The sequence below is a fragment of the Pan paniscus genome, chromosome 6 (genome assembly GCF_029289425.2).
Source record: "Pan paniscus chromosome 6, NHGRI_mPanPan1-v2.0_pri, whole genome shotgun sequence".
Classification (NCBI taxonomy): domain Eukaryota; kingdom Metazoa; phylum Chordata; class Mammalia; order Primates; family Hominidae; genus Pan; species Pan paniscus.
The window spans coordinates 52,163,174-52,183,138 of NC_073255.2; the positions used below are offsets into that span (position 1 = coordinate 52,163,174).

The 19,965-nt window shown below is 45.2% G+C and overlaps 1 protein-coding gene across 4 annotated transcripts in view; it reads right to left on the reverse strand.

Moving 5' to 3' along the window:
• TNS3 (tensin 3) overlaps positions 1–19,965 on the reverse strand; it is a 307,731-nt gene that overhangs the window by 13,550 nt on the left and 274,216 nt on the right. For all 4 annotated transcript variants that reach the window (XM_008975482.5, XM_034964064.2, XM_034964063.4 and 1 more), the window contains 7 exons: positions 16,448–16,619; positions 14,566–15,200; positions 13,802–13,888; positions 8,688–8,819; positions 5,341–5,436; positions 4,436–4,513; positions 3,563–3,640 (listed from right to left, as the gene is read on the reverse strand). In XM_008975482.5, the coding sequence (XP_008973730.3) occupies positions 3,563–3,640; positions 4,436–4,513; positions 5,341–5,436; positions 8,688–8,819; positions 13,802–13,888; positions 14,566–15,200; positions 16,448–16,619 (1,278 nt within the window). The remainder of the gene's footprint in view (positions 1–3,562; positions 3,641–4,435; positions 4,514–5,340; positions 5,437–8,687; positions 8,820–13,801; positions 13,889–14,565; positions 15,201–16,447; positions 16,620–19,965) is intronic.

The following is a 19,965-nucleotide window of genomic DNA, read 5'->3' on the forward strand; positions in this document are numbered from 1 at the left end:
GGGAAAGGGTGAGGCCGGCTTCCCAGGAAAGGCCATTCCTCTTGGGCCAGAAAAATGCTCCCAAGGCATTTTCAATGTCCTATTCATTTAATCTTTTCAACTGCTATGTGTGGAAATATTATTATCCCCACTGACCAGATACAAACCTCAGGTCCGCATGGCTAAGTGATTTGCCAGAGATCAAAATCCTGAGTAGCAGAACATGGCCGGAAACCCATGACCACAGCTACATTTTTCATTTTGGAGCTTCGAGTTTTAGCACACTTGCAATTTGGGGCAAGCTATTTTCACCTTTGTTTTGGCCACAGATAACTTATCCTATAAGGAGAGTCTAAAATAACTTAAACACTACAAAATTCCATTCAAAACAGAGTAATTTTACTTTAGCTTGGTAACAGACACAGTGATGTATAATTTTACAGGGAAAAGCTACATAGAAGAATAATACAAATTGTAGAGGAAATAAGAAAATGCCTATACATTTCATACAACTTCATTGTGGAGTTACACCTGTAAACTACTCTGCAGATATGAGGTACAGAATGGAGGTATTTCTAGTCCAATTTTCTACCAGACTCAGAAATTCCCTCCCCAACATTTCTGACAATAAACACCTACCTTGCATGAAAAACTTAAAACGGTTTTGAAAGTCAAGGTTTGAAAGTCAGCAGTCCCCACTGTCCTCTCTAGCTGTGTCCCTCCCTCATGGCCACAGAACCACAAGAGCCCTATGGTGTGTGGTTTGTTTACAACCTTCTTAAACTGGGGCCACTATGACTGCATCTAATGCTGCAAAAGTAACCTGGCCTGGAACTAGTAAGCGATTACAGAAAGATGCTGGATACAAGGTTAATGTACAAATGGTCAACTGCTTTCCTACAGACCAGCAATAAACAAGTAAAATTTGAAATTAAATACACAATACCATTTACAGTAGCACCTCCCAAAAACTACTTACATATAAATCTAACAAACTATAGACAAGATCTATATGAGGAACACTATTAAACTTTGATGAAAGATACAAAAAACTAAATAAATGGAGAGATATTCCATATTCATGGACAGCAGGACTCAACTTTTGCCAAGATGTCAGTTCTTCCTAATTTCATCTATAGATTCAATGCAATCTCAATAAAAATCCCAGCAACTTATTTTGTGGATATTAACAAAGTGATTCTACAGTTAATACAGAAAGGCAAAAGATCAAAAATAGCAAACACAATATTGAAAGAGAAGAGCAAAGTTGGAGGACTGACATTATTTGACTTCCAGGATTACTATAAAGCTAAAGCAATCAAGAAAATGTGATATTGGTGAAAGAACAAATAGGTCAATTAAAGAACTCGAAAGTAGACCCACATGAATATAGTTAACTGATCTTAGACAAAAGAGCAAAGGCAATACAACTGTGAAAAGACAGATTTTTCAACTGGTGGTACAGAAGCAACTGTACATCTGTAGGCAAAAAAATAAAAAATGAATCAAGACACAGACCTTACCTCCTTCACAAAAATTAACTTAAAACGGATCACAGACTTAAAGGTAAAATTTGAAACTATAAAATCTAGCTGGCCTTGGGTTTGGTGGTGACTTTTAAGATACAATACCAAAGTCACAATCCATAAAACAGGAAATCAATAAGCTGGATTTTATTAAAATTAAAAACTTCTGCTCTGTAGAAGAATGAAAAGGCAAGCCATGAAATGGAAGAAAATATTTTCAAAAGGCCTATCAGGTAAAGGACTAGTGTCTAAAATACACCAAGAATTCCCCCAATTTTTTTTTTTTTTTTTTTTTTTTTTTTGAGATGGAGTCTGGCTCTGTCGCCCAGGCTGGAGCGCAGTGGCGCGATCTCGGCTCACTGCAAGCTCCGCCTCCCGGGTTCATGGCATTCTCCTGCCTCAGCCTCCCGAGTAGCTGGGACTACAGGCGCCCGCCACTACGCCCGGCTAATTTTTTGTATTTTTTTTAGTAGAGACGGGGTTTCACCATGTTAGCCAGGATGGTCTCGATCTCCTGACCTCGTGATCCGCCCGCCTCGGCCTCCCAAAGTGCTGGGATTACAGGCATGAGCCACCGCGCCCGGTCCCAAAATTTTAACAATAAGAAAACAAAACCCAATTAAACAAACAAGCCAAAGGCCTTTATGGACACCTCACCAAAGAAGATATACAGATGGTAAATAAGCATATGAAAAGGTGCTACACATCATAATTCATCAGAAACAATGAGATACCACTACGCTACTATTAGAAAGGCCACATTCCAGAACACTGGCAACACCAAATTCTGGAGAGGATGTGGGGCAACAAGAACTCACATTCATTGCTAGTGGGAATGCAAAATGGGACAGCCACATTGGAAGACAGTTTGCCTGTACCTTATAAAACCAAACACACTCTTACCATACAATCCAGGAATGCGCTCCTTGGTATCTACACACAGGAGTTGAAAACTTATATCCACTCAAAAACCTGCACATGGGTGTTTAGAGCAGTGTTATTCATTACTGCCAAAACCTGAAAGCACCCACAATGTCCTTTAGTAGGTGAATGGGTTACTAAACTGGTACACCCAGACAAGGAAATATTTGCTGCTAAAAAAAAAATGAGCTATCAAGCCATAAAAACACATAGAGGAAACTTAAATGCATATTACTAAGTGAAAGGAGCCAACCTCAAAAGGCTATGAACTGTATGGTTTCAACTATATGACAATACTGGAAAAGTTGAAAATATGGAGACAATAAAAATATGAGTGGTTGCTTGGGGTTGGTGGGGGAGGGAGAACGAACAGAAAGGGCACAGAGGATTTTTAGGGCAATAAAACTATTCACTATGATACTGTAACGGTGATTACCTGTCATTATGCATTTGTCCATACCTGTAGAATGCATGACATCAAGGTGAACCTAAATATCAAGTCCCTAAACTAGGGACTCAGGTGACAAGGCTGTGTTAATGCAGGTTCATCAACCATAACATGTGCATCACTTTGCTGGGGGATGTTGACAGCGGGGAGGCTATGCGTGTATATGGTGTATCTCTGTACCTTCTTCTCCATTTTGCTGTGAATCTGTCACTGCTCTAAAAAAGAAACTCTATGAATAATTTTTTTTTAAGTGACCTGCTCTGTCTGGCGAGCTGGTTCTTGGGTGTTGTATGTCTCACTGGGGTTGCTGGCAGTGTGGGTCAAATCATTGACTCATGTCAAGTGACTTGTTGAGTCATGTCTCTGGAACATTTTTACATTTACAGTTGCCGAGACAGATCACCCACATCCTGTCTTACTATATTTTCCCCCAAACTAAATCCAGGGCTTGACATTTATTCCACTGAATTTAGTCTTGCTCGAGTTAGACCGGCCCATGAAGGCCTTGCTGATGTCCCAACAACTGCACCCCACCCAGCTCTGTGCAAGCTTCTATAAAAGGAAACCTCCTTCAAGGCTCACAGAAAAGAAAGGAAACCTGAATACTGAAAGTGCAAAAGGAAGTTGTGTCAGTGAGTCCTTTTTCTCCCCAGTCACCAGATGTAGAAATGGAGCTGCATTTACTGACCTGCCCCCTGCTTCAACAGCTCAGCTGCTGAATTGGCTGCCGTCTGGGGAGAACTTTCTGCTATTTCCTCCAATGGATCTGTAGGAAGGGGCAAGAAAATACAGAAATGAGTCCTGCTCCTGACCAAGAATCCTCATGACAAAGTTAGACAATTTGATGACAGAATTCCCAGATGGTGACATGCAATGGTTTTGCAGAGTCAAGAGTTTCTCTTTGGGACAATAATTTGGCCAACAGAAACCACGATCACATTCTGAATAAAAGTAGAGATGACAAGGCCTAACAAAATATTTTTCTAATCACCGAATTAGTCATATGAACAATGACACTTTGAAAAGTAAATCACATTTACCTATATATTAAGTTAGACCATTTTTATGTGAAGTTGTGACTGCTTAGGAAAGTGGGACATACGGTCACATCGCCCTGACATGCTGTGGGTGTTATTTAATTTCATTATGGATATTGTTTAACAAACATAAAAGTAAAAAGAACAGTGCATCCATCATCTAAGTTCAACAACATCAACATTTTGCCCATTCTGTAGAAACGTAAAAATTAAATGTCAATGACCCTGAAGCCTTCTTTGTCTGAGGGTTTTATATTGTTAAACTACAGAATCTTTGCTCTATAGAAATCTTTCATCAAAATCCATGATGTAAAGCTATCTGGGAGCTGTCAGTGAAGTAGAATCTCCTCTTCTCTCCTTAATTTGGATGAACTCATTGGCCTTTTCTTGGGTTCAACCAAGAGAATACGAAAAAACTTCCAGTCTTATTATTTTTCTCAGTGGATCTTCATGGATCTCTAAAACCGGCGGCCTTGACTGCAGACAATCTACACAGAGCCTGACTAGCACTGAGGACCCCTTACCTCTCTCTGGGATAAGCAGCTTGCACGGCAAGGCCAAGGGCGTGATGGAATGCTGGCACACCAAGGCCGTCAGGCTCCCTGCAAAGTGGACAGACAGCAAACAAGAGTCAACAACTGCTGTAGATGTTGTGTACTCAGCCAATTTATCAGCTGGAATGAAACGGATGCAAAGGCTGAGCCCTTATCTTTTTAGCAACTGGTATGTTAGATTAGTGTGCAGCTTTGTATAAAACTTCAAAGAAGTATAAAGTTCCACAAGATAGTTGAGAGGTAAGTAAATGGAACTGTTGATCATTCTTATCATAGACACATCATTACCAAATTATATAAAGACTAAAGCATACAGTTTGTTGGATCTTGAATCAGGAGGGTTGACATCAAGCCAACTCCAACTTTAACCATATATATTACCCCTGCACAATGCTTCTTAACAAAGCTCTAATAACAATGATGCCTAAGGCTGCACTGTGCTTTGTGTGGATTGCTCAAGTCATCTTTCCAACAAGCTCGTGAGGTAGGGAAGGCTCCCAATTTGCAGGGAAGGGAGGGTGCTCTGTTGGGAGCTCTATGTTGTTCCTTGTGCTGTGGGATAGGGTCACGCTGGAGCTCCAACCTTCTCAGGACTTACCTGCCTGCCAACTAGGATAGAATCTTATTGACGTCTGTAATTCCCACGTCTGATATGGTGCTTTTCATTTGTTTGGTTTTGACAGAGCTTTTAAGAACAACTTCAAATCTAGTTTATCTTAAAGATAATAATGCAGATCAGCAGGATTTCAGAACTGGGGACTGAAATATGAGTAAACCACCATAAGAGTGATGGTCCCAAATCTCAGGTTGGTGAGCAGAGGGAATCCAGGCCTCATGAGTTCAGAACATTGACAGCAACCTCTCAAGCAACTCACCGAAATATGGTTCATTCGAGCACCCTTTCAACCGCACTCCCTTCGGGGTACACTCGATCAAAAAGTGCCGGACGAGTTCATTGGCCAAATCTCCAGCTGTGGCAAGAAATTTAAAGAAAGAAGAATTTTTTGAAAATGGGAGCATGGGAGAATTCAATAGAGAGAACATAAAAGCCAGGAGCTACAGTTGAAAAGGCTCTTCTCTGAATACGAGTCCAGCCACTGCAAAAGAGGCTGCCAAGAACCATCTTCGTCCTAGGAATGGTAGCCGGGCTGCAGGACAGCTGGATGAGCACAGGCTAGGCCAGATACAGGGCGGGAACCCTTGCAATGACAGTGTGGGGGCTGGAGAGGTCCCTTGGGAGAGGCCCTCAAACATTGTGCAAGAATCCCCAACGAAGGGAATGAGCTTGCAGCTAAGAAAGAGGATCATGAATCTCCAGCTGAATCCCCTCCCAAAGAGGAGAGGTGAGAAAGGCTCAGACACAAAATGATACCTATAATGAATCGCTGAAAAGAGCTGGAAGGAGGTCAGTCTTCTGGGTGGGATTTAACCAGGAGCCTGGATCTTTAAAACCTTCCAGAAAGCAAGCACTCAGCTGCACGGGAGCAGCACTCTACCACATTGCTATTAATAGTAAACAGTGCATCTGCTTTAGGCCAGCCCATGAGTCCAAAGAGAAAACACATCATAAAAGGCCACTGAAAGGCAAAACTATCTGAGAGTGGAAAAGTACAAACAGCACAACCAAAAGAACAAGAAGTCACTGCCCTATGCTAATGAGTCCAACAGACCTTCACAGTGTGCTGTATTTCTGGGATCCAGTGCTTCCTTCATCACCCTCCATTGGGGCATGTCTGCCTAAACTTCTAATATTTCTGGTGTTGGAAACCTCCTGGCAGCAAGATCCACTGGAGTTGGGCTTGATCCCCAGTGCCTTGCCCACAGTAGGCTTCCAAAAGATGTTTATAAACATGACAAATATCACTGTGTCAGCATTTCACAAGGGCAGTAAAGCTTGCAGAAAAGGAAATGATCAGATTCCATAAAAGGCTGTGTTGAATTAAAGTGGGATAAGAACATATTGACATTCAGTTGTGGGAAGAAAATGACGCCTGGCTTCCAAACTGAAGGGGACACCAAGCGTGGGTCTGGATTCCACTTGTGAGAAATGGCTCAGTGGGAAGTCCTTCTGGCCAGGGCTCTCTGGAGAACAGCATCCAGAACATCCCTAGCTGTCCCATCTCCAGTTTACTGGAGGTGGTATGGTGAATGGTTGTGGCTCTTTATGACCTGGTAAACTCTTTGCTCAAATTTATCCTTGGATTGTGAAATCTGAATGTCAAATCCAGGGACAAGATGAAGACACAGCAGCCAGATAAGATTTCACCCAGAGGCCACCAACAACACTGGGTTTCCTCAAGTCTGCTATTCTAATATCCCCTATTTTGTTCCTTTCATCTTAAGATTGAGTCCAAAGTCTGTCAGAGAGGCAGGATGCACGCACAGAGGTAAAAACAGTTATATACTCTCATCTAGATTCCAAAAAGATAATGCATGCAGAAATGTTATTTGTCCTTGCTTTAAAACTTTACATGGAAACGAAGGAGCCAACCAAAATCATCCATCATTCCTGCTCTCCCAATAATCTCTCATCTCTGCAGACTCGCCAGATGCTCTTGGTCCTGCGACCCTCTTTCCTGCCATCATCATTATTCAGTTTCAGTCCTCAACAATCAGGTCTAATTCAGCTCTCCAGCTACAAAGCCCTTATCTCCACTCAGAAATAGCATCGTGTTGGGCTTCTTATGCTGGAATTCTGGATGCTAGAAGATCCTACTTTTCAAGAATTATCTGTCCTTTCTCCCCTACACAACGCCTTCTCTCTACTTCGCTTCAGGACAGTCAGTAGCCACAGGCTTCGGGGCTGAGCTTTGACTGAGCCCCGGGTCTTTCCCAGCCTCACTCCCCACCCCTTCCACTCTCACACCATTACCTGTGCCAAAATGAACCCATCTATGTTTCCCGGAAACGCTACAGCCCTGCCTGAGGCTGGACCTCCTGGCAGCCAAATCATACATTCCACAGGGTGTAACTCCAAGGCGATTTTCTCCAGGAAGCATGAAGGAGAGGTTTCATCCAAGGATTTGGAAAAATTCTCTCAGGTATTAGGCACAGAGCATGAGTGAACCAGGTGGGTGTCTCACTTTTCTATAAACACAGGGAGTTTAAAATCCGAGCTGCTTCTGATTTCCCCACTCCTAGTGAATCAAGCTGTCCTTACTGGGAACCAACGACCTGCAATGTCCCCTCAGTCCACAATTTCCATTTGGGGAGACAGACAGAGTGAAAGAATAGCTTCCCTTTCCTTAGTCTAGTCTGCGGCATGGTAGCACACAAAGATGAGTATAATGGGGCAAAAAGGGCAGGGGGAGAAAAAAAAAAAGAATAAACCGAAAATCAAGTGTCCACCAACAATAGAATGGATCAATTGGCTGTAGGATTTTCATAAGATAGAAAGCCAGAACTTCCAAAGAGAACAGCTACAAGCAATCTTAGAAATATGATTGGTGGATGCTGGTGAGGTTGTAGAGAAAAAGGAATGCTTTTGCACTGTTGGTGAGAGTGTAAAATAGTTCAGCCATTGTGGAAGACAGCGTGGTGATTCCTCAAAGACCTAGAGGCAGTAATACCATAGGACCCAGCAATCCCATTACTGGGTATTATACCCAAAGGAATAGAAATGCTTCTATTACAGGTTGGTGCAAAAGTCATTATGGTTTTTGCCATGATTTTTAATGCAAAAAGGATTCAGGCAGGCATAGTCCTTTACCTGCATTAGAGATCATCTCATGAGTCTAGGCTTATTCTAGTATCACTTTTAATCCATCTAAAAATGCCCTACTGGGTATAGATACAAGAATAGTACTCACAGTATGCAAGTTTTCATATAAAAAATGTGTTTGCCTGCATTTGGACAGGTAACCAGTGAAAAGACACACACGAATCTACTCCAGATGGTTGCCCAGGGGAGGTGACAGGGTGGTGAGGGGGGTAGAGCCGAAATGGAAGCAAAAAGGGCTTAGTGGATGCCTTATCCTATGGTTCTAATTTTTGAACAATGAAATGGATTACCTATTCAAAACAATAGAAAATAAAATTAACAAATTAATGTTCTTTCTTAAATAAGGTGAAAACTTTGTAAAATATACCTGAAAAAATAAATACTAAGAATAAAATTTGTGAGTATTGTTAAAGTCATCTTTTATTTTATTAGCCTAAAAATAAACCAACAGAGTTTCTCTGTGGATGAGCTGAACAGATCAATAGGGAGCAGTAACCTTACCTTTCTTGTTCAGCTGCAGGACTGAAGGTGGGGGTGTGGCCACCTTCATGGCCAGGCCATAGGCCCCTCGGAAGGAATGGCTGTCTCGAACAATGAATGAGCCCGGCTCCTTGTCCTTCAACATAGCGATGGCTGGAGAAAGGGAGGAGAAAGACAAGAACGTCTGCCGGGTGGACAAAGGTCTATGCCCACTCATAACCTTGGGTAGGTCCTCTTCCCCTTACTCTTTTTGCAAACTGGATCAGTGGGGACCTGGCCGGGATCCCTCTGCTTGGCTGGAAGAACTACATGTCCATGCAGTTGAGGGACCTTCAGGGAGGTCTCTGTGGTGTCGTGTATGTTTCATGGGTGGGCCTGCCTGTTGAGGAGGCAGAAAGGACAGGAACATCCCTCTCTTTAGCTAGACTGAGGTGCCGGGCACTGTCCTGTGGGCTGCCCATGGAAGAACACAGGATTTCTGTTAATCCCACAACACCTGTGATGTCCAAATGATGGTCCCCACCTGACAGCCCAGGAAACCAAGGCTCACGCTGAGTAAGAAACAAGACCAGATCCAAATATACACAAAGGGGAGAAACAGGCAGTGGGAGGGAGGCTGTCACAGCACACCCTGCCTCTGCTTGGACACTGCCCCCTGTGGCATTTTTCTTAAAGATTTTAGAACATGAGAACATGAACTCTTTCAACAGCATAAAAGGAAAGAAGTTTTTTTTTTTGTTTTTTTTTTTTTTTTTGAGATGGAGTCTCGCTCTGTTGCCCAGGCTAGAGTGCAGTGGCATGGTCTCGGCTCACTGCAACCTCCACTTCCTGGGTTCAAGCGATTCTCCTGCCTCAGCCTCCGGAGTAGCTGGGACTACAGGCGCGTGCCACCACGTTTGGTTAATTTTTTGTATTTTTAGTAGAGATGGGGTTTCACCATGTTAGCCAGGATGGTCTTGATCTCCTGACCTTGTGATCCACCCGCCTCAGCCTCCCAAAGTGCTGGGATTACAGGCGTGAGCCACTGCGCCTGGCCAGGAAAGAAGTTTCTAATTACACTTTCTGATGATAGAAAGGGCATACCCAAAATGTTACTGAAAATTTAATACAAATTCCAAGATTCACCAAGGAAGTAACAAAAACCTGGCCTGCAGGTGGCCCCCTATCCCGTGGCTCCATGGCTGATGTGGCCAAATGGGCCCAGCCTGGATGGGGCTGAGGACACATTCCCCATGTGCCCGCCAACCCAGGGCCTCGCACAGTGGGTCACCCAGCTTCCCTGGTGAGGCTGGTAGGCATTCAACTAATCATAATCGTTGCTTCAAAAAATCTCTCTCCTTCATGGCCAAAATCTGGCATTTCCAAGAAGAGGGAGTGGGTTAGGGTAATAGTAACCTCAACTCGATACTGCCCAGACAAGCCAGAGTGTTCCCTGATAACTAGACTACATCTCAGAATTTCTTTTCTAGACATTTACTCTTTATTTTAAAAAAGGGAAAACTGGGGATTTAGAGTATAAAGTTATACATAATTACAGCCATGGAAATGCTGCCTTTCTGGAATGCCAAAGGCTCTGCCTGGAAGCGATCAGGGCGCAGAACATGAACCAATAAGTGCTGGGATGCCCCCGGCATGCCTCAGTAAATACCTCCACGGCGCACTCCCACAGAGGCCCCTCACATGCCCCCAGGCCTGCCCGGACCCACAGCCAAGGCATCTGTCTGGCCATAGGATGAAACGAATGGTTTCTTTTACACATTTTTCAATGTCTGCACCGTGGCCCTGTGCACAGGATGAGGGCACGGGGAGGAGCTCAACATGCCCCTGGGGATGAAGCAGGAGCTTCTAAACAGCACGCAGTGGGAAGGATGGGCAGGAAAACACAGGCAGGCTCACCGTGCATGCCCGAGACTGCTGGTAGCTCCAGCCAGGCCTGCAGCCGCCCATGCAAGGGACCCAGGGCTGGGTGGGGGGCCTCCTGGGGCAGGGCACAGGCCCTGGGAATAAACCCTGAATTCTGGTGCACGTTTTCTCACAGCATAGTCTATAAACTTGGGGGCTGAACGTGCATGACATTTTTTCAGTTTTTAATTTTTATTTTTTTGAGATAGGCTCTCTCATTCTGTTGCCCAGACTGAAGTACAGTGACACAATCATAGCTCACTGCAGCCTCAACCTCCTGGGCCCAAGTGATCCTCCCACCTCAGCTTCCTGAGTAGCTGGGACTACAAGTGTACACCACCACACCAGCTAATTTTTAAAAATTTTTGGTAGACACTGGGTCTCACTATGTTGCCCAGGCTGGCCTTAAACTCCTGGGCTCAAGTGATCCTCCCACCTCAGCTTCCCTAAGTGCTGGGATTATAGGAGTGAGTCACTGCGCCGGGCCTACTTTTTTGTTTTCTCTAAGTAGGACAAAAGATCACTTACATTTTGTTTCAACTGTGATATACCTCAGAGCTTTTCTTTTTGTAAGTCATGGTTCTACTTCTCTGTGGTAAATAAAGTGTAGAAGCCTCACGGGACTGAGACTTTGGGCACCTGTGGATGGCAGTGGAGGGAACACGGGCTTTGCTCCAACCAGTTCTCCCCATGCCAGGAGGGAAGCCCCAGCTGCCAGGCTGCAGGGGTGCAAGGGGGCTGTGCTCTCCTGCACAGGCAATGGGAGTAAGAGGAGAATTTTAGACCGGCTGTTTTTCCAAACAGAAGTAGGCTGAGGAGCCTGGTGTGCTGAAGTTGGAAAAACGAGCGTCCGCACACTGCACACAGCAGCTGCGTGCTCCACCCTGGCACTGGCATCGCATTCCTCACCTGGAGACAGGGATGAGGGGAGGGGAGGCAAGTGAGTCTCCTCGCACCTTCTCACACTGTCGCGCCCTGCATCTGGAGAAGCATCTGGAGAAGCAACACCCCAGAAGTACAACTGGGACAGTAGTACTTAATTTTGATTTTACTTTAAGGTCCTCTTTTCCTCCTGAGGTATTTTTATGTTAGCTTTAGGAAACCTCAAGGAATTAAGTATGTGACAAATTGCACTCCCAAAGAGGTTATCTGGGTGTTTTTTTTCCTCCTGCATCACCCTGAAATGTCATTGTAGCTTTTCTAGAAAAAGGCACATCTGACAGTTAAAATCCAAATAAATGACACCCAAGGGCAGCCTTCTGCTGTTTGGAGACTCTGACACAGGCAGTAGAAGGTTCGTCTGCACAGGTCTCTTCTATATAAAATATGTAGAAAATGAAGGTTATCCTTTTAGAGCTCAGCTGGAAAAACCAACACTCGATGCACATGTTGGCCATCCTGAGATGGGGTCCTCCCAGCAAACCTTCTACAATGTGTGCTGAAGATCAAGCACATGCCAACAGCAGCCCCTACACGTACTGCACATCCACATCCACTTATCCTGCATCTACCAGGCGCCAGCAAGGGCAGGTACCCTCCACATGGCACTGCTCTCAGCAAACCCCCGCGGCAGGCTCGAACCTTGCTACCCTGCCGAGGAAGCCAGCAGTGCACTCCAACCCAAATCTGTCTGTTTCAGATCCCCCCTGCTACAATGACATTGCACAATGAGAGAAGGGGGCATCCAGCCCCACACATCGCCCTGCCCTAGAAGACAGCACCAATAGAGTGGAAGGGTCTGTGCAGAATCTGTTAGGTGCTGGATAGGCACCTCTCAGTTTGGCCAGCTGGAGGAGGTGCCGAGGCACTGGGGGCCACAGTCATCGGGATTCTTGAGACACAAGCAGGGCCTGGGTGGTGGCAACAGGCACACAGCATCCGGCCGCAGAGAGGCCCTCGGCCATGGTGAGCAGTGTTTCACAAAGGCCAATTCAGGGAAATGAAGGTCTTTCCAGGCCACGGGCTTTTTTTTCTCTCTCTTCCACTTAAAATGACAATCGCTTCTTTGAGATCATAAGAGATGCACATTCTTACCATTTCTATCATCTACATAACTGAATAGCAGAATTTCAGTGGAGAGCTGGACAGAGCTATTTTTCTGCCACTCAACTATTCATTTCTAGGCATTCCTGAGGCATCTTCATAAGGAGAGAGCTTGATTTTCTTCTGAAGTTGAGATAAAGAGGCACAGAGGAGCCAAGTGGGTCTCCTGCTGACTGCGGGCAGCTTGTCATTTCTCACCGCTTTAAACCAACCCATTCCCTCTTTCACTCCAGCCTCCACCAGGTGGCCACCGGGATTCACTTTGGTTCCTAGGAATCCTGACTCCGTCTTCCAGGCACTGGAGGCATGGCCCTGCCCTGCCTTGCCAGTCACACACCATCTCTTCCGAGGTATATCCCAGAAGCAACAAACTCTATGCACTGCCAAAATGAGGTATCCAGAGGAAGGTACGCTCAGCTGAGACACAGCATCCAGGGAGAAAGGCCATCCCACAGCCGAGGGAAGCACCTTATGAATTCTCCTCATTGCCCAGGGGCTGTCTCCAAGCAGGGCTGCCCAGAAGAGCTTGCTAGCCTTCCTCTCCCACATCTCTTCTATTCATGCTCTGGTAAAAAGTAATGCTCAAAATATTCAAATATTCATTGCTCAAAAAGTAGTATTAATGATTTCAAATTAAAAAAAAAAAAAAAAAAAAGCCTGACATTGTACCAAGCAGAGAGATGCTCTGCCTGGTTTGTGTGTGAGGCATGCGGTTAAGTCCACAACCGGGTCTCATTATTAAGTGCTTATGTAGGTGTTCACGAACACACAGTGTCCCTGACTTCTCAGAGGAGGGTGTCTCTCCTGCTTCCTCACCCTGTCCTCTCTGGTTTCATGGAGATGCAGGAGAGTGTGTCTCCTCCTCACAGTCAGCAGTTGTGGGCTGGCATCACTGGCAAGCCAGTGGCTGGTGCAAGCAGCCAGAAATTACACCCTACACACTGGAATGCTCATGGCTGGGGCCCATTCCTCACCAACTCCCTCATTAGTAGTGAGTTTTCCCCTATAAAAACTTAAAGGTTGTAGCATGTCCCCAGGAGGCATGGAATAATGTGTGGGCCCTGCTCAAACTCAATCCATACGAAGGCCACGGCTGCCCGATGTTCCCACCGCAGGGCCCATCTTCACACAAGGCAGCGAAGCGGGCACTAGGGCAGATGCCCAAGGAGGCCCTCACCCTCCCCACATACCTTGTTCTCTTGAAATATCCGCCTTGTACCAGAACTTGGAAGTGTCTTGAACAAATTTCACGATCACAAGTTTATCACCTGGACTATCTGTAAAGCAAAATTTAAAAACAGTGACCATGATGGGCACTTTTCTTCTTGCAACCTCTCATCTGCTGTGATCCCAGAAGTCCAAATCCCATGCCAAGGGCAAGCAAGCGAGCGATGTTCTAAGGAAAGGGAACCCTGCCTTTGAAATGACTGAGTTGGAGGAGGCAGTGACTGTTTTATAACACAAAACAGAACAACAGGATGCTTGGATTGAGCCTTTGCAATACATTTTAAGAATACATAGGAAGGTAGTGAGGAAAGAGAGGGTAAGGTTGGTGTTGTTCAACCCATAGACCACATTGCTTCTTATACACTTGAAATATTTCATAATGACGTTTTGGATGAATTAATTTAATTTGACAAGGAATTTGTTATTTACAAAAAGCCATGTTCCCAAGTGAAATGGAAAGTAGAACCACTGCAAATGTCTGCACTTTCTACAACTGGAAGGAATCCAAGGTGGCCAAACACAGAAGCCAAGAAGAGTGAATGAAAAGCCTGAGCCAGTGCTTGGTTTTGGACGAGGAAAATGGAAAAGTACCCCAACGGCTCTGGATTTTCTCTCCAGGTGCCCAGCCCAGCACTAGAGATATGCCAGCTCAGCTGCAGGTCTGAACCCTTCCCTTCCCGAGTGAATGGACAGAGGGGCCCTTCCAACCAGCTGGAAACACACCTACCTGGCAGAGGTGAGGCCGCTTCTGAAGCCTTGGAAAAGTCGGGAAGGACATTTGGGAAGGGGATACTGATGGTGCTCCCGCTGTGCGGGCTGGAGAAGCCACTGGAGGAGGGAGAGACTGAGCCCAAAGAACGATCCCCCTCCGAGGCCCGCTTCTTCTCAGGGAGGGGCGGCTGCCCGGGCAGGGTCACACCCTGGCCCTGCAGGCCTGGACTGTGGTGGCTGCTGTGTCCAGGCGCCACCATGAGAAAGTTGTGGGACAGGAAGCCATTGTCGGCAGCCCCTGTCGCTGTCAGCGGGATGCTGGGGGTCGGTGACGCTCCATGAGAATTGGCCAGCAAGGCCCCCAGGTCCTCCTCGGGCGGAAGGCCACTTCCCACTGGGGCGGTGCCGAAGCCCAGGAAGGCCTGGCTGCTGGGAGGCGCCAGGGAGTCCGGTGGCTCTGCTAGGGACAGCTCATGGCTGTGGAAAGGAGCCTGGAGCTCTGACGGCGGGAAGCAGGACAGCACTGGGGAGTCCTTCCTGGTACCGGAGAACTCAGCGCTGAGGGGACTTCCGGTGGGCCGGCCGCTCCCCAGCAGGGAAACCGTGGGCTTGGGGCTGCTCTCCACCCACTGGCGTTCTGCAGAAGAGGAGCTGTTCAAAAGACAAGCCGACCAAGACAGCATGTAAGGTACAAAGAGACACCTGAAGACCAGCAAGCGTCACCCACACGGGAAGACAGGGATGGGGAAGTGGGTGCTGAGGCCCTCCAGGCAGCACAGGAGGTATTTTCCAAAATATGTACACTAAGGCCCTCTCTGAGCTCACGCTGCCTGCCTTTCAAGCCCCCATTTCATGCCTGGATGCTGCAGCCCGCAAGAGGGCACCCAGGGGAGCCGCCCCATGAAGGCCTCCACATGCGCAGATGCTGCTCCCTCGGCCCCTGCGCCTTCCCTCCTGCATCTTCACCGGGTCAAGGCCCTTTCTTCCTTTAAGACGCAGCTCAGCTGTGCACCCACTGGGAAGCCTTTTCCTAGCCCTTAGCCAGCACCTGTGGCCACATACACGTGTGCCCTCGGGAGTAGAAATGCCCTCCCGTCTTGTCCCACAGCACTAGGCAGGGATGCCACCCACATTCATCCCCCGCAGCCGGGCCGTTGGTTCACTGTGGGTCCCCTCCTCCTCGCAGCATGATCCCTCTGCCCCATCTCTTTTATCTGCCAGATACACCATCAGTCCTCAATCCATGCTTGCTAGATGAACCAGTTGATTAACGGATACCACAAAGACTACTGGAAATTACCAACCACTTACGAGTACGGAAAGACAGCTAAAACCACACCACGTGACACACGTATTTCACTAGCAGTGGAACACTCATGGGTACAGAGTCTATGTGTAATGTCCTTAAATGAGGGCTCCTCTTTTATTTTAAGGAGAACAGAGGTAGAATTTAAAAAGTTAAATAGGGAGCTACGTGTTCATGCAACAAAGCATAAAGAAACTTATTCCTACTCTGAGCAAGTGGAATGGTCTCACGTATGAATTTCCTCAGGGGTAGTATCTTTGTGAAGCAGAAATAGGCCATTTTTCCCTGTTAATACCCACCCTCTCCCACCCCCAGGTCTTTCTGTAAACCAGAAGCCCTCTAAGACTGATTTTTCCTGTATTTCCTGTATGTCCCTATATTTTCTCATATGTCACCACATACACCTGTCCCCGGCGGTAGCAGTGTCGTGCACACAGCCCTGGTCCCCTGCCCCGCCCCATCTTCAGGCCAATCCCTGCCTGGTCTAGCTTCAGCTTCTCTGAAGAGCAAGCCCCCGCTGGTCCCACACACCTCTCAGCATTCTGGGTCTTTAAGGGGAACTTGTGCCAAGTTTAAAGATCCATCTTCTTACCTCTCTCTCCTCTGCCCAGGGCCGTTGCTGGAAATGGTGCAGGAAGAAGCAAAAGCCTGCTGAAAGGAGGGCGTCGAGGACGCATCAGCCCGGAGCATCGTGGATTTGGGTCCGATGGGGCTCTCTGACATCCCCACAGCGTGAGTGAGCGTCTCAGGGCAGCTTCGTGGTTCTGTAGCGGGAACACAGGAAGCAGAGAGACCTCGGTTGTAGGACTGGAGAAGTCATAATCTCTGCTGCTTTTGCATGTTCCACAAGAAACAGTGTTGACTTTGAGGCTTTCTCTCATCCATGGCCATACTGAACATGACATCACTGCCCGTAATAGGCTGGAGGAGGCGGCCAGCCCTGCACCCACAAGCATGGGTTTATTCTCACCCATCACTGTTTCCAAAAATAAAGCGACCTAATTCAGTCCCCCATAGTGTCCAGCCCATTATCACAAGCTGGTCATGTGAGGAGATGCACATTGGGCCACCTGGGCTGGTCCTCCCAGCCCCATCCCCCACAAAGGCTGATGTCCTGTAATATACTCTCCACTCCATGATCTAGGCTGCACCTCACTTTAGAATCGGCATGGCCTTTCCTCTGCAAACCAGCAGGCGACTTCTCCCAATAAAGACCATAAGTGCAGGCCCTGCGGCAGCCGGGCGGCCTAGGTGTCCTCTGCCTTCCTTTGGTCCCTACCCTCCCCCCAGCTGGTAACTGGGCCATCAACATCGAGCACTATGAGGGTGCAAACCCATGCTGCTGCTTTCCAGGTCAAACCCCGCTGCTTCAAAGGCCACACCGAGGGGTGCAGAAGCCACCCTCGCAGGTGGGCCAGAACGCAAACCTGCTTGTGTCCCATGCCTGAGCCCAGGCACATTCCTCTGACGGAATTTCTGTTTGGCTTCTTGCCCAGCAGCTGCATTATTTCTGGATATTTAAAACATCTTACCTTTTATATTTTTTCTTTTTTTAAACCAGGCTTCAAGAAATGGACAAATCTACCATGGTCAATAAAATAATATTATTAGAAATACTGGTCATTTTGTTTTCTGTTTCAAAACTAATGAGGATTGATAAGAGAATATTAATGTAGAAAAAAAAAGTCCATATTATTCATTTCCTGGAGAGGGTATTGAAATTTAGAGATTTCCAAATGATGCTGTTTTCCCTACAACTCACAGGACTATCACCTCACATGCTTGAAATATGTGTTATTTTAATTATACTGAAAAAAAGGCTACCTTCTTTACCCTTCAAATGAAAACCAATAATAAAACTGAATACCAGAATCACACTTTATAAAAATGACATTTACTAAGAATACTCTGAAAGGAATTATCAGCAGCATATGTGATTTCTGAAGATGAAATACCTAGGGGGTTTTCATTAATCCAGGTGCCAATGAGCACTGGTCTGTGGATTATTCAGACCAGTGAGGAATTATATCCAAAAAAGCAAGGGAAAGCCCTGACCACTCAACTAAATTACCTCCACATACAGGATGTAATATCCTGGTTTTTTTAAAAAAATTGATCTCTACAGAATGTGCACTATCAATTCACAAATGGAATGCACTTCACTCCAATGAGGTAAACAAGCTCCATCTCTACCAAGACAGAATGAACATTCTAAAAATTATATGGTATCCCCACATATGTGAAGTGAAGCACTTTTTCGATCACACATGTCATTTCAATATGAATTAAAAATTACTATTTTTATTTAGCACGAATTCTTTTCCTAAGGAAACCTTATAGAATTTTTTTTTTTTTTTTTTTGGAGACAGAGTCTCGCTCTGTCACCCAGACTGGAGTGCAGTGGCGTGATCTTGACTCACTGCAAGCTCCGCCTCCCGCGTTCACGCCATTCTCCTGCCTCGGCCTCCCGAGTAGCTGGGACTACCAGCACCTGCCACCACACCCGGCTAATTTCTTTTTGTATTTTTAGTAGAGACGGGGTTTCACCATGTTAGCAAGGATGGCTATGATCTCCTGACCTCGTGATCTGCCCGCCTCGGCCTCCCAAAGTGCTGGGATTACAGGTGTGAGCCACCACGCGTGGCCCAGATTTTTAAAATATATTAATCAGCACACAAAATGTCTGGAGTTATGCCTAAATTCACAACTATCCTGTTATCTAATAGACCTTGGTAGAGAAAAAGTGAACTTTAAATGTTTAATTTTTCATGAAACTTTAAAAACCACACCTTTATATATTGAGGTATAACTAATATACAAAAAACTGGATATGCTTAAAGTAAATAATTCGGTCAGTTTGTCATATGTAAACGTCCATGAAACCATCATCATGATTGAGATAATTAACAGTTACATCATCATTCCAAGAGTTTCCTCCAGCCCCTTCTCCTGCTCATCTGGTTTATGTCACTTTGCTTTAGTGTGCATTTCCTAAAATTCTACATGAATAAAATCATTCGTATAAACTCTTTTTTTCCTCTGACTACTTTCACTTAAGAAATTATTTTGAGATTCCGCCACATTGTAGAATATATACATAGCTCATTGCTTTTCAACGGTGAGTACTTTTCCATTGTATGGACATATCACATTTTCTCTGTCCATTTACCTGTTGATGGACACTTGGGTTGTTGCCACTATGGGGCTGCTACATATAAAGCTGCAATGAATATTTTTAGACACTTTTTTTTTGTATTGACATATGCTTTCACCTCTTTTGGGTGAATACCTAGGAATGGAATGGCTGGACCATATGGTAAGTGTCTATGTAACTTTTTAAGAAAATGCAAAGCTGCTTCCCAGAATACTTGCAGCATTTCACATCCCCACCATCAATCCTGCCCCTACTTGGTATGGTTGGCATTTTGAATTTTAGCCATTCTAGTGCTGACGTAGTGGTATAACACTGTGTTTTTAATTTGCAACTTTATTAATTACTAATGATGTTGAACATCTTTTTGTATGCTTATTAATAGGCATTTTTATGTGTTCTCTGGTAAAATGTTTGTTCAAATCCTTTTCCTTTTTTTCACTAGGTTGTTTGCTTTCTTAACACTCAGTTGTAAGAGTTCTTTATATATTTTAGATGCAAGTCCCTTATCATATATATGATTTGCAAATATTTCTTCTGAGTCTGTTGCCTGTGCATATATTCACTTAAGAATCTTTTGAAGAACAAAATCTTGTAATTTAAGTCCAGTTTATCAATTTGTTCTTTTAGGAATAGTGTGTTTGGTGTTGTATCTAAAATAGTATCTGCCTAATCCAGTCACAAAACATGTTTTTCTGTTTTCTTCCAAAACTGTAATAGTTTTGGAAGAAACTATAAACATAAGCCTATGATCCATTTTCAGTTAATTTTTACACATGGTGTGAGGCATATATATCAACAAAGTTTAGTTTTTTAAATATGGATATTCAATGGTACCACTACCATTTGTTGAGACTATCTATTCTTCATTGAATTGCTTTTGTAATTTTATCCAAAATCAGCCAAATATTAAATCCATCTAGGTTATTTTTCATTTCAGGCATTGGAGTTTCTCTCTC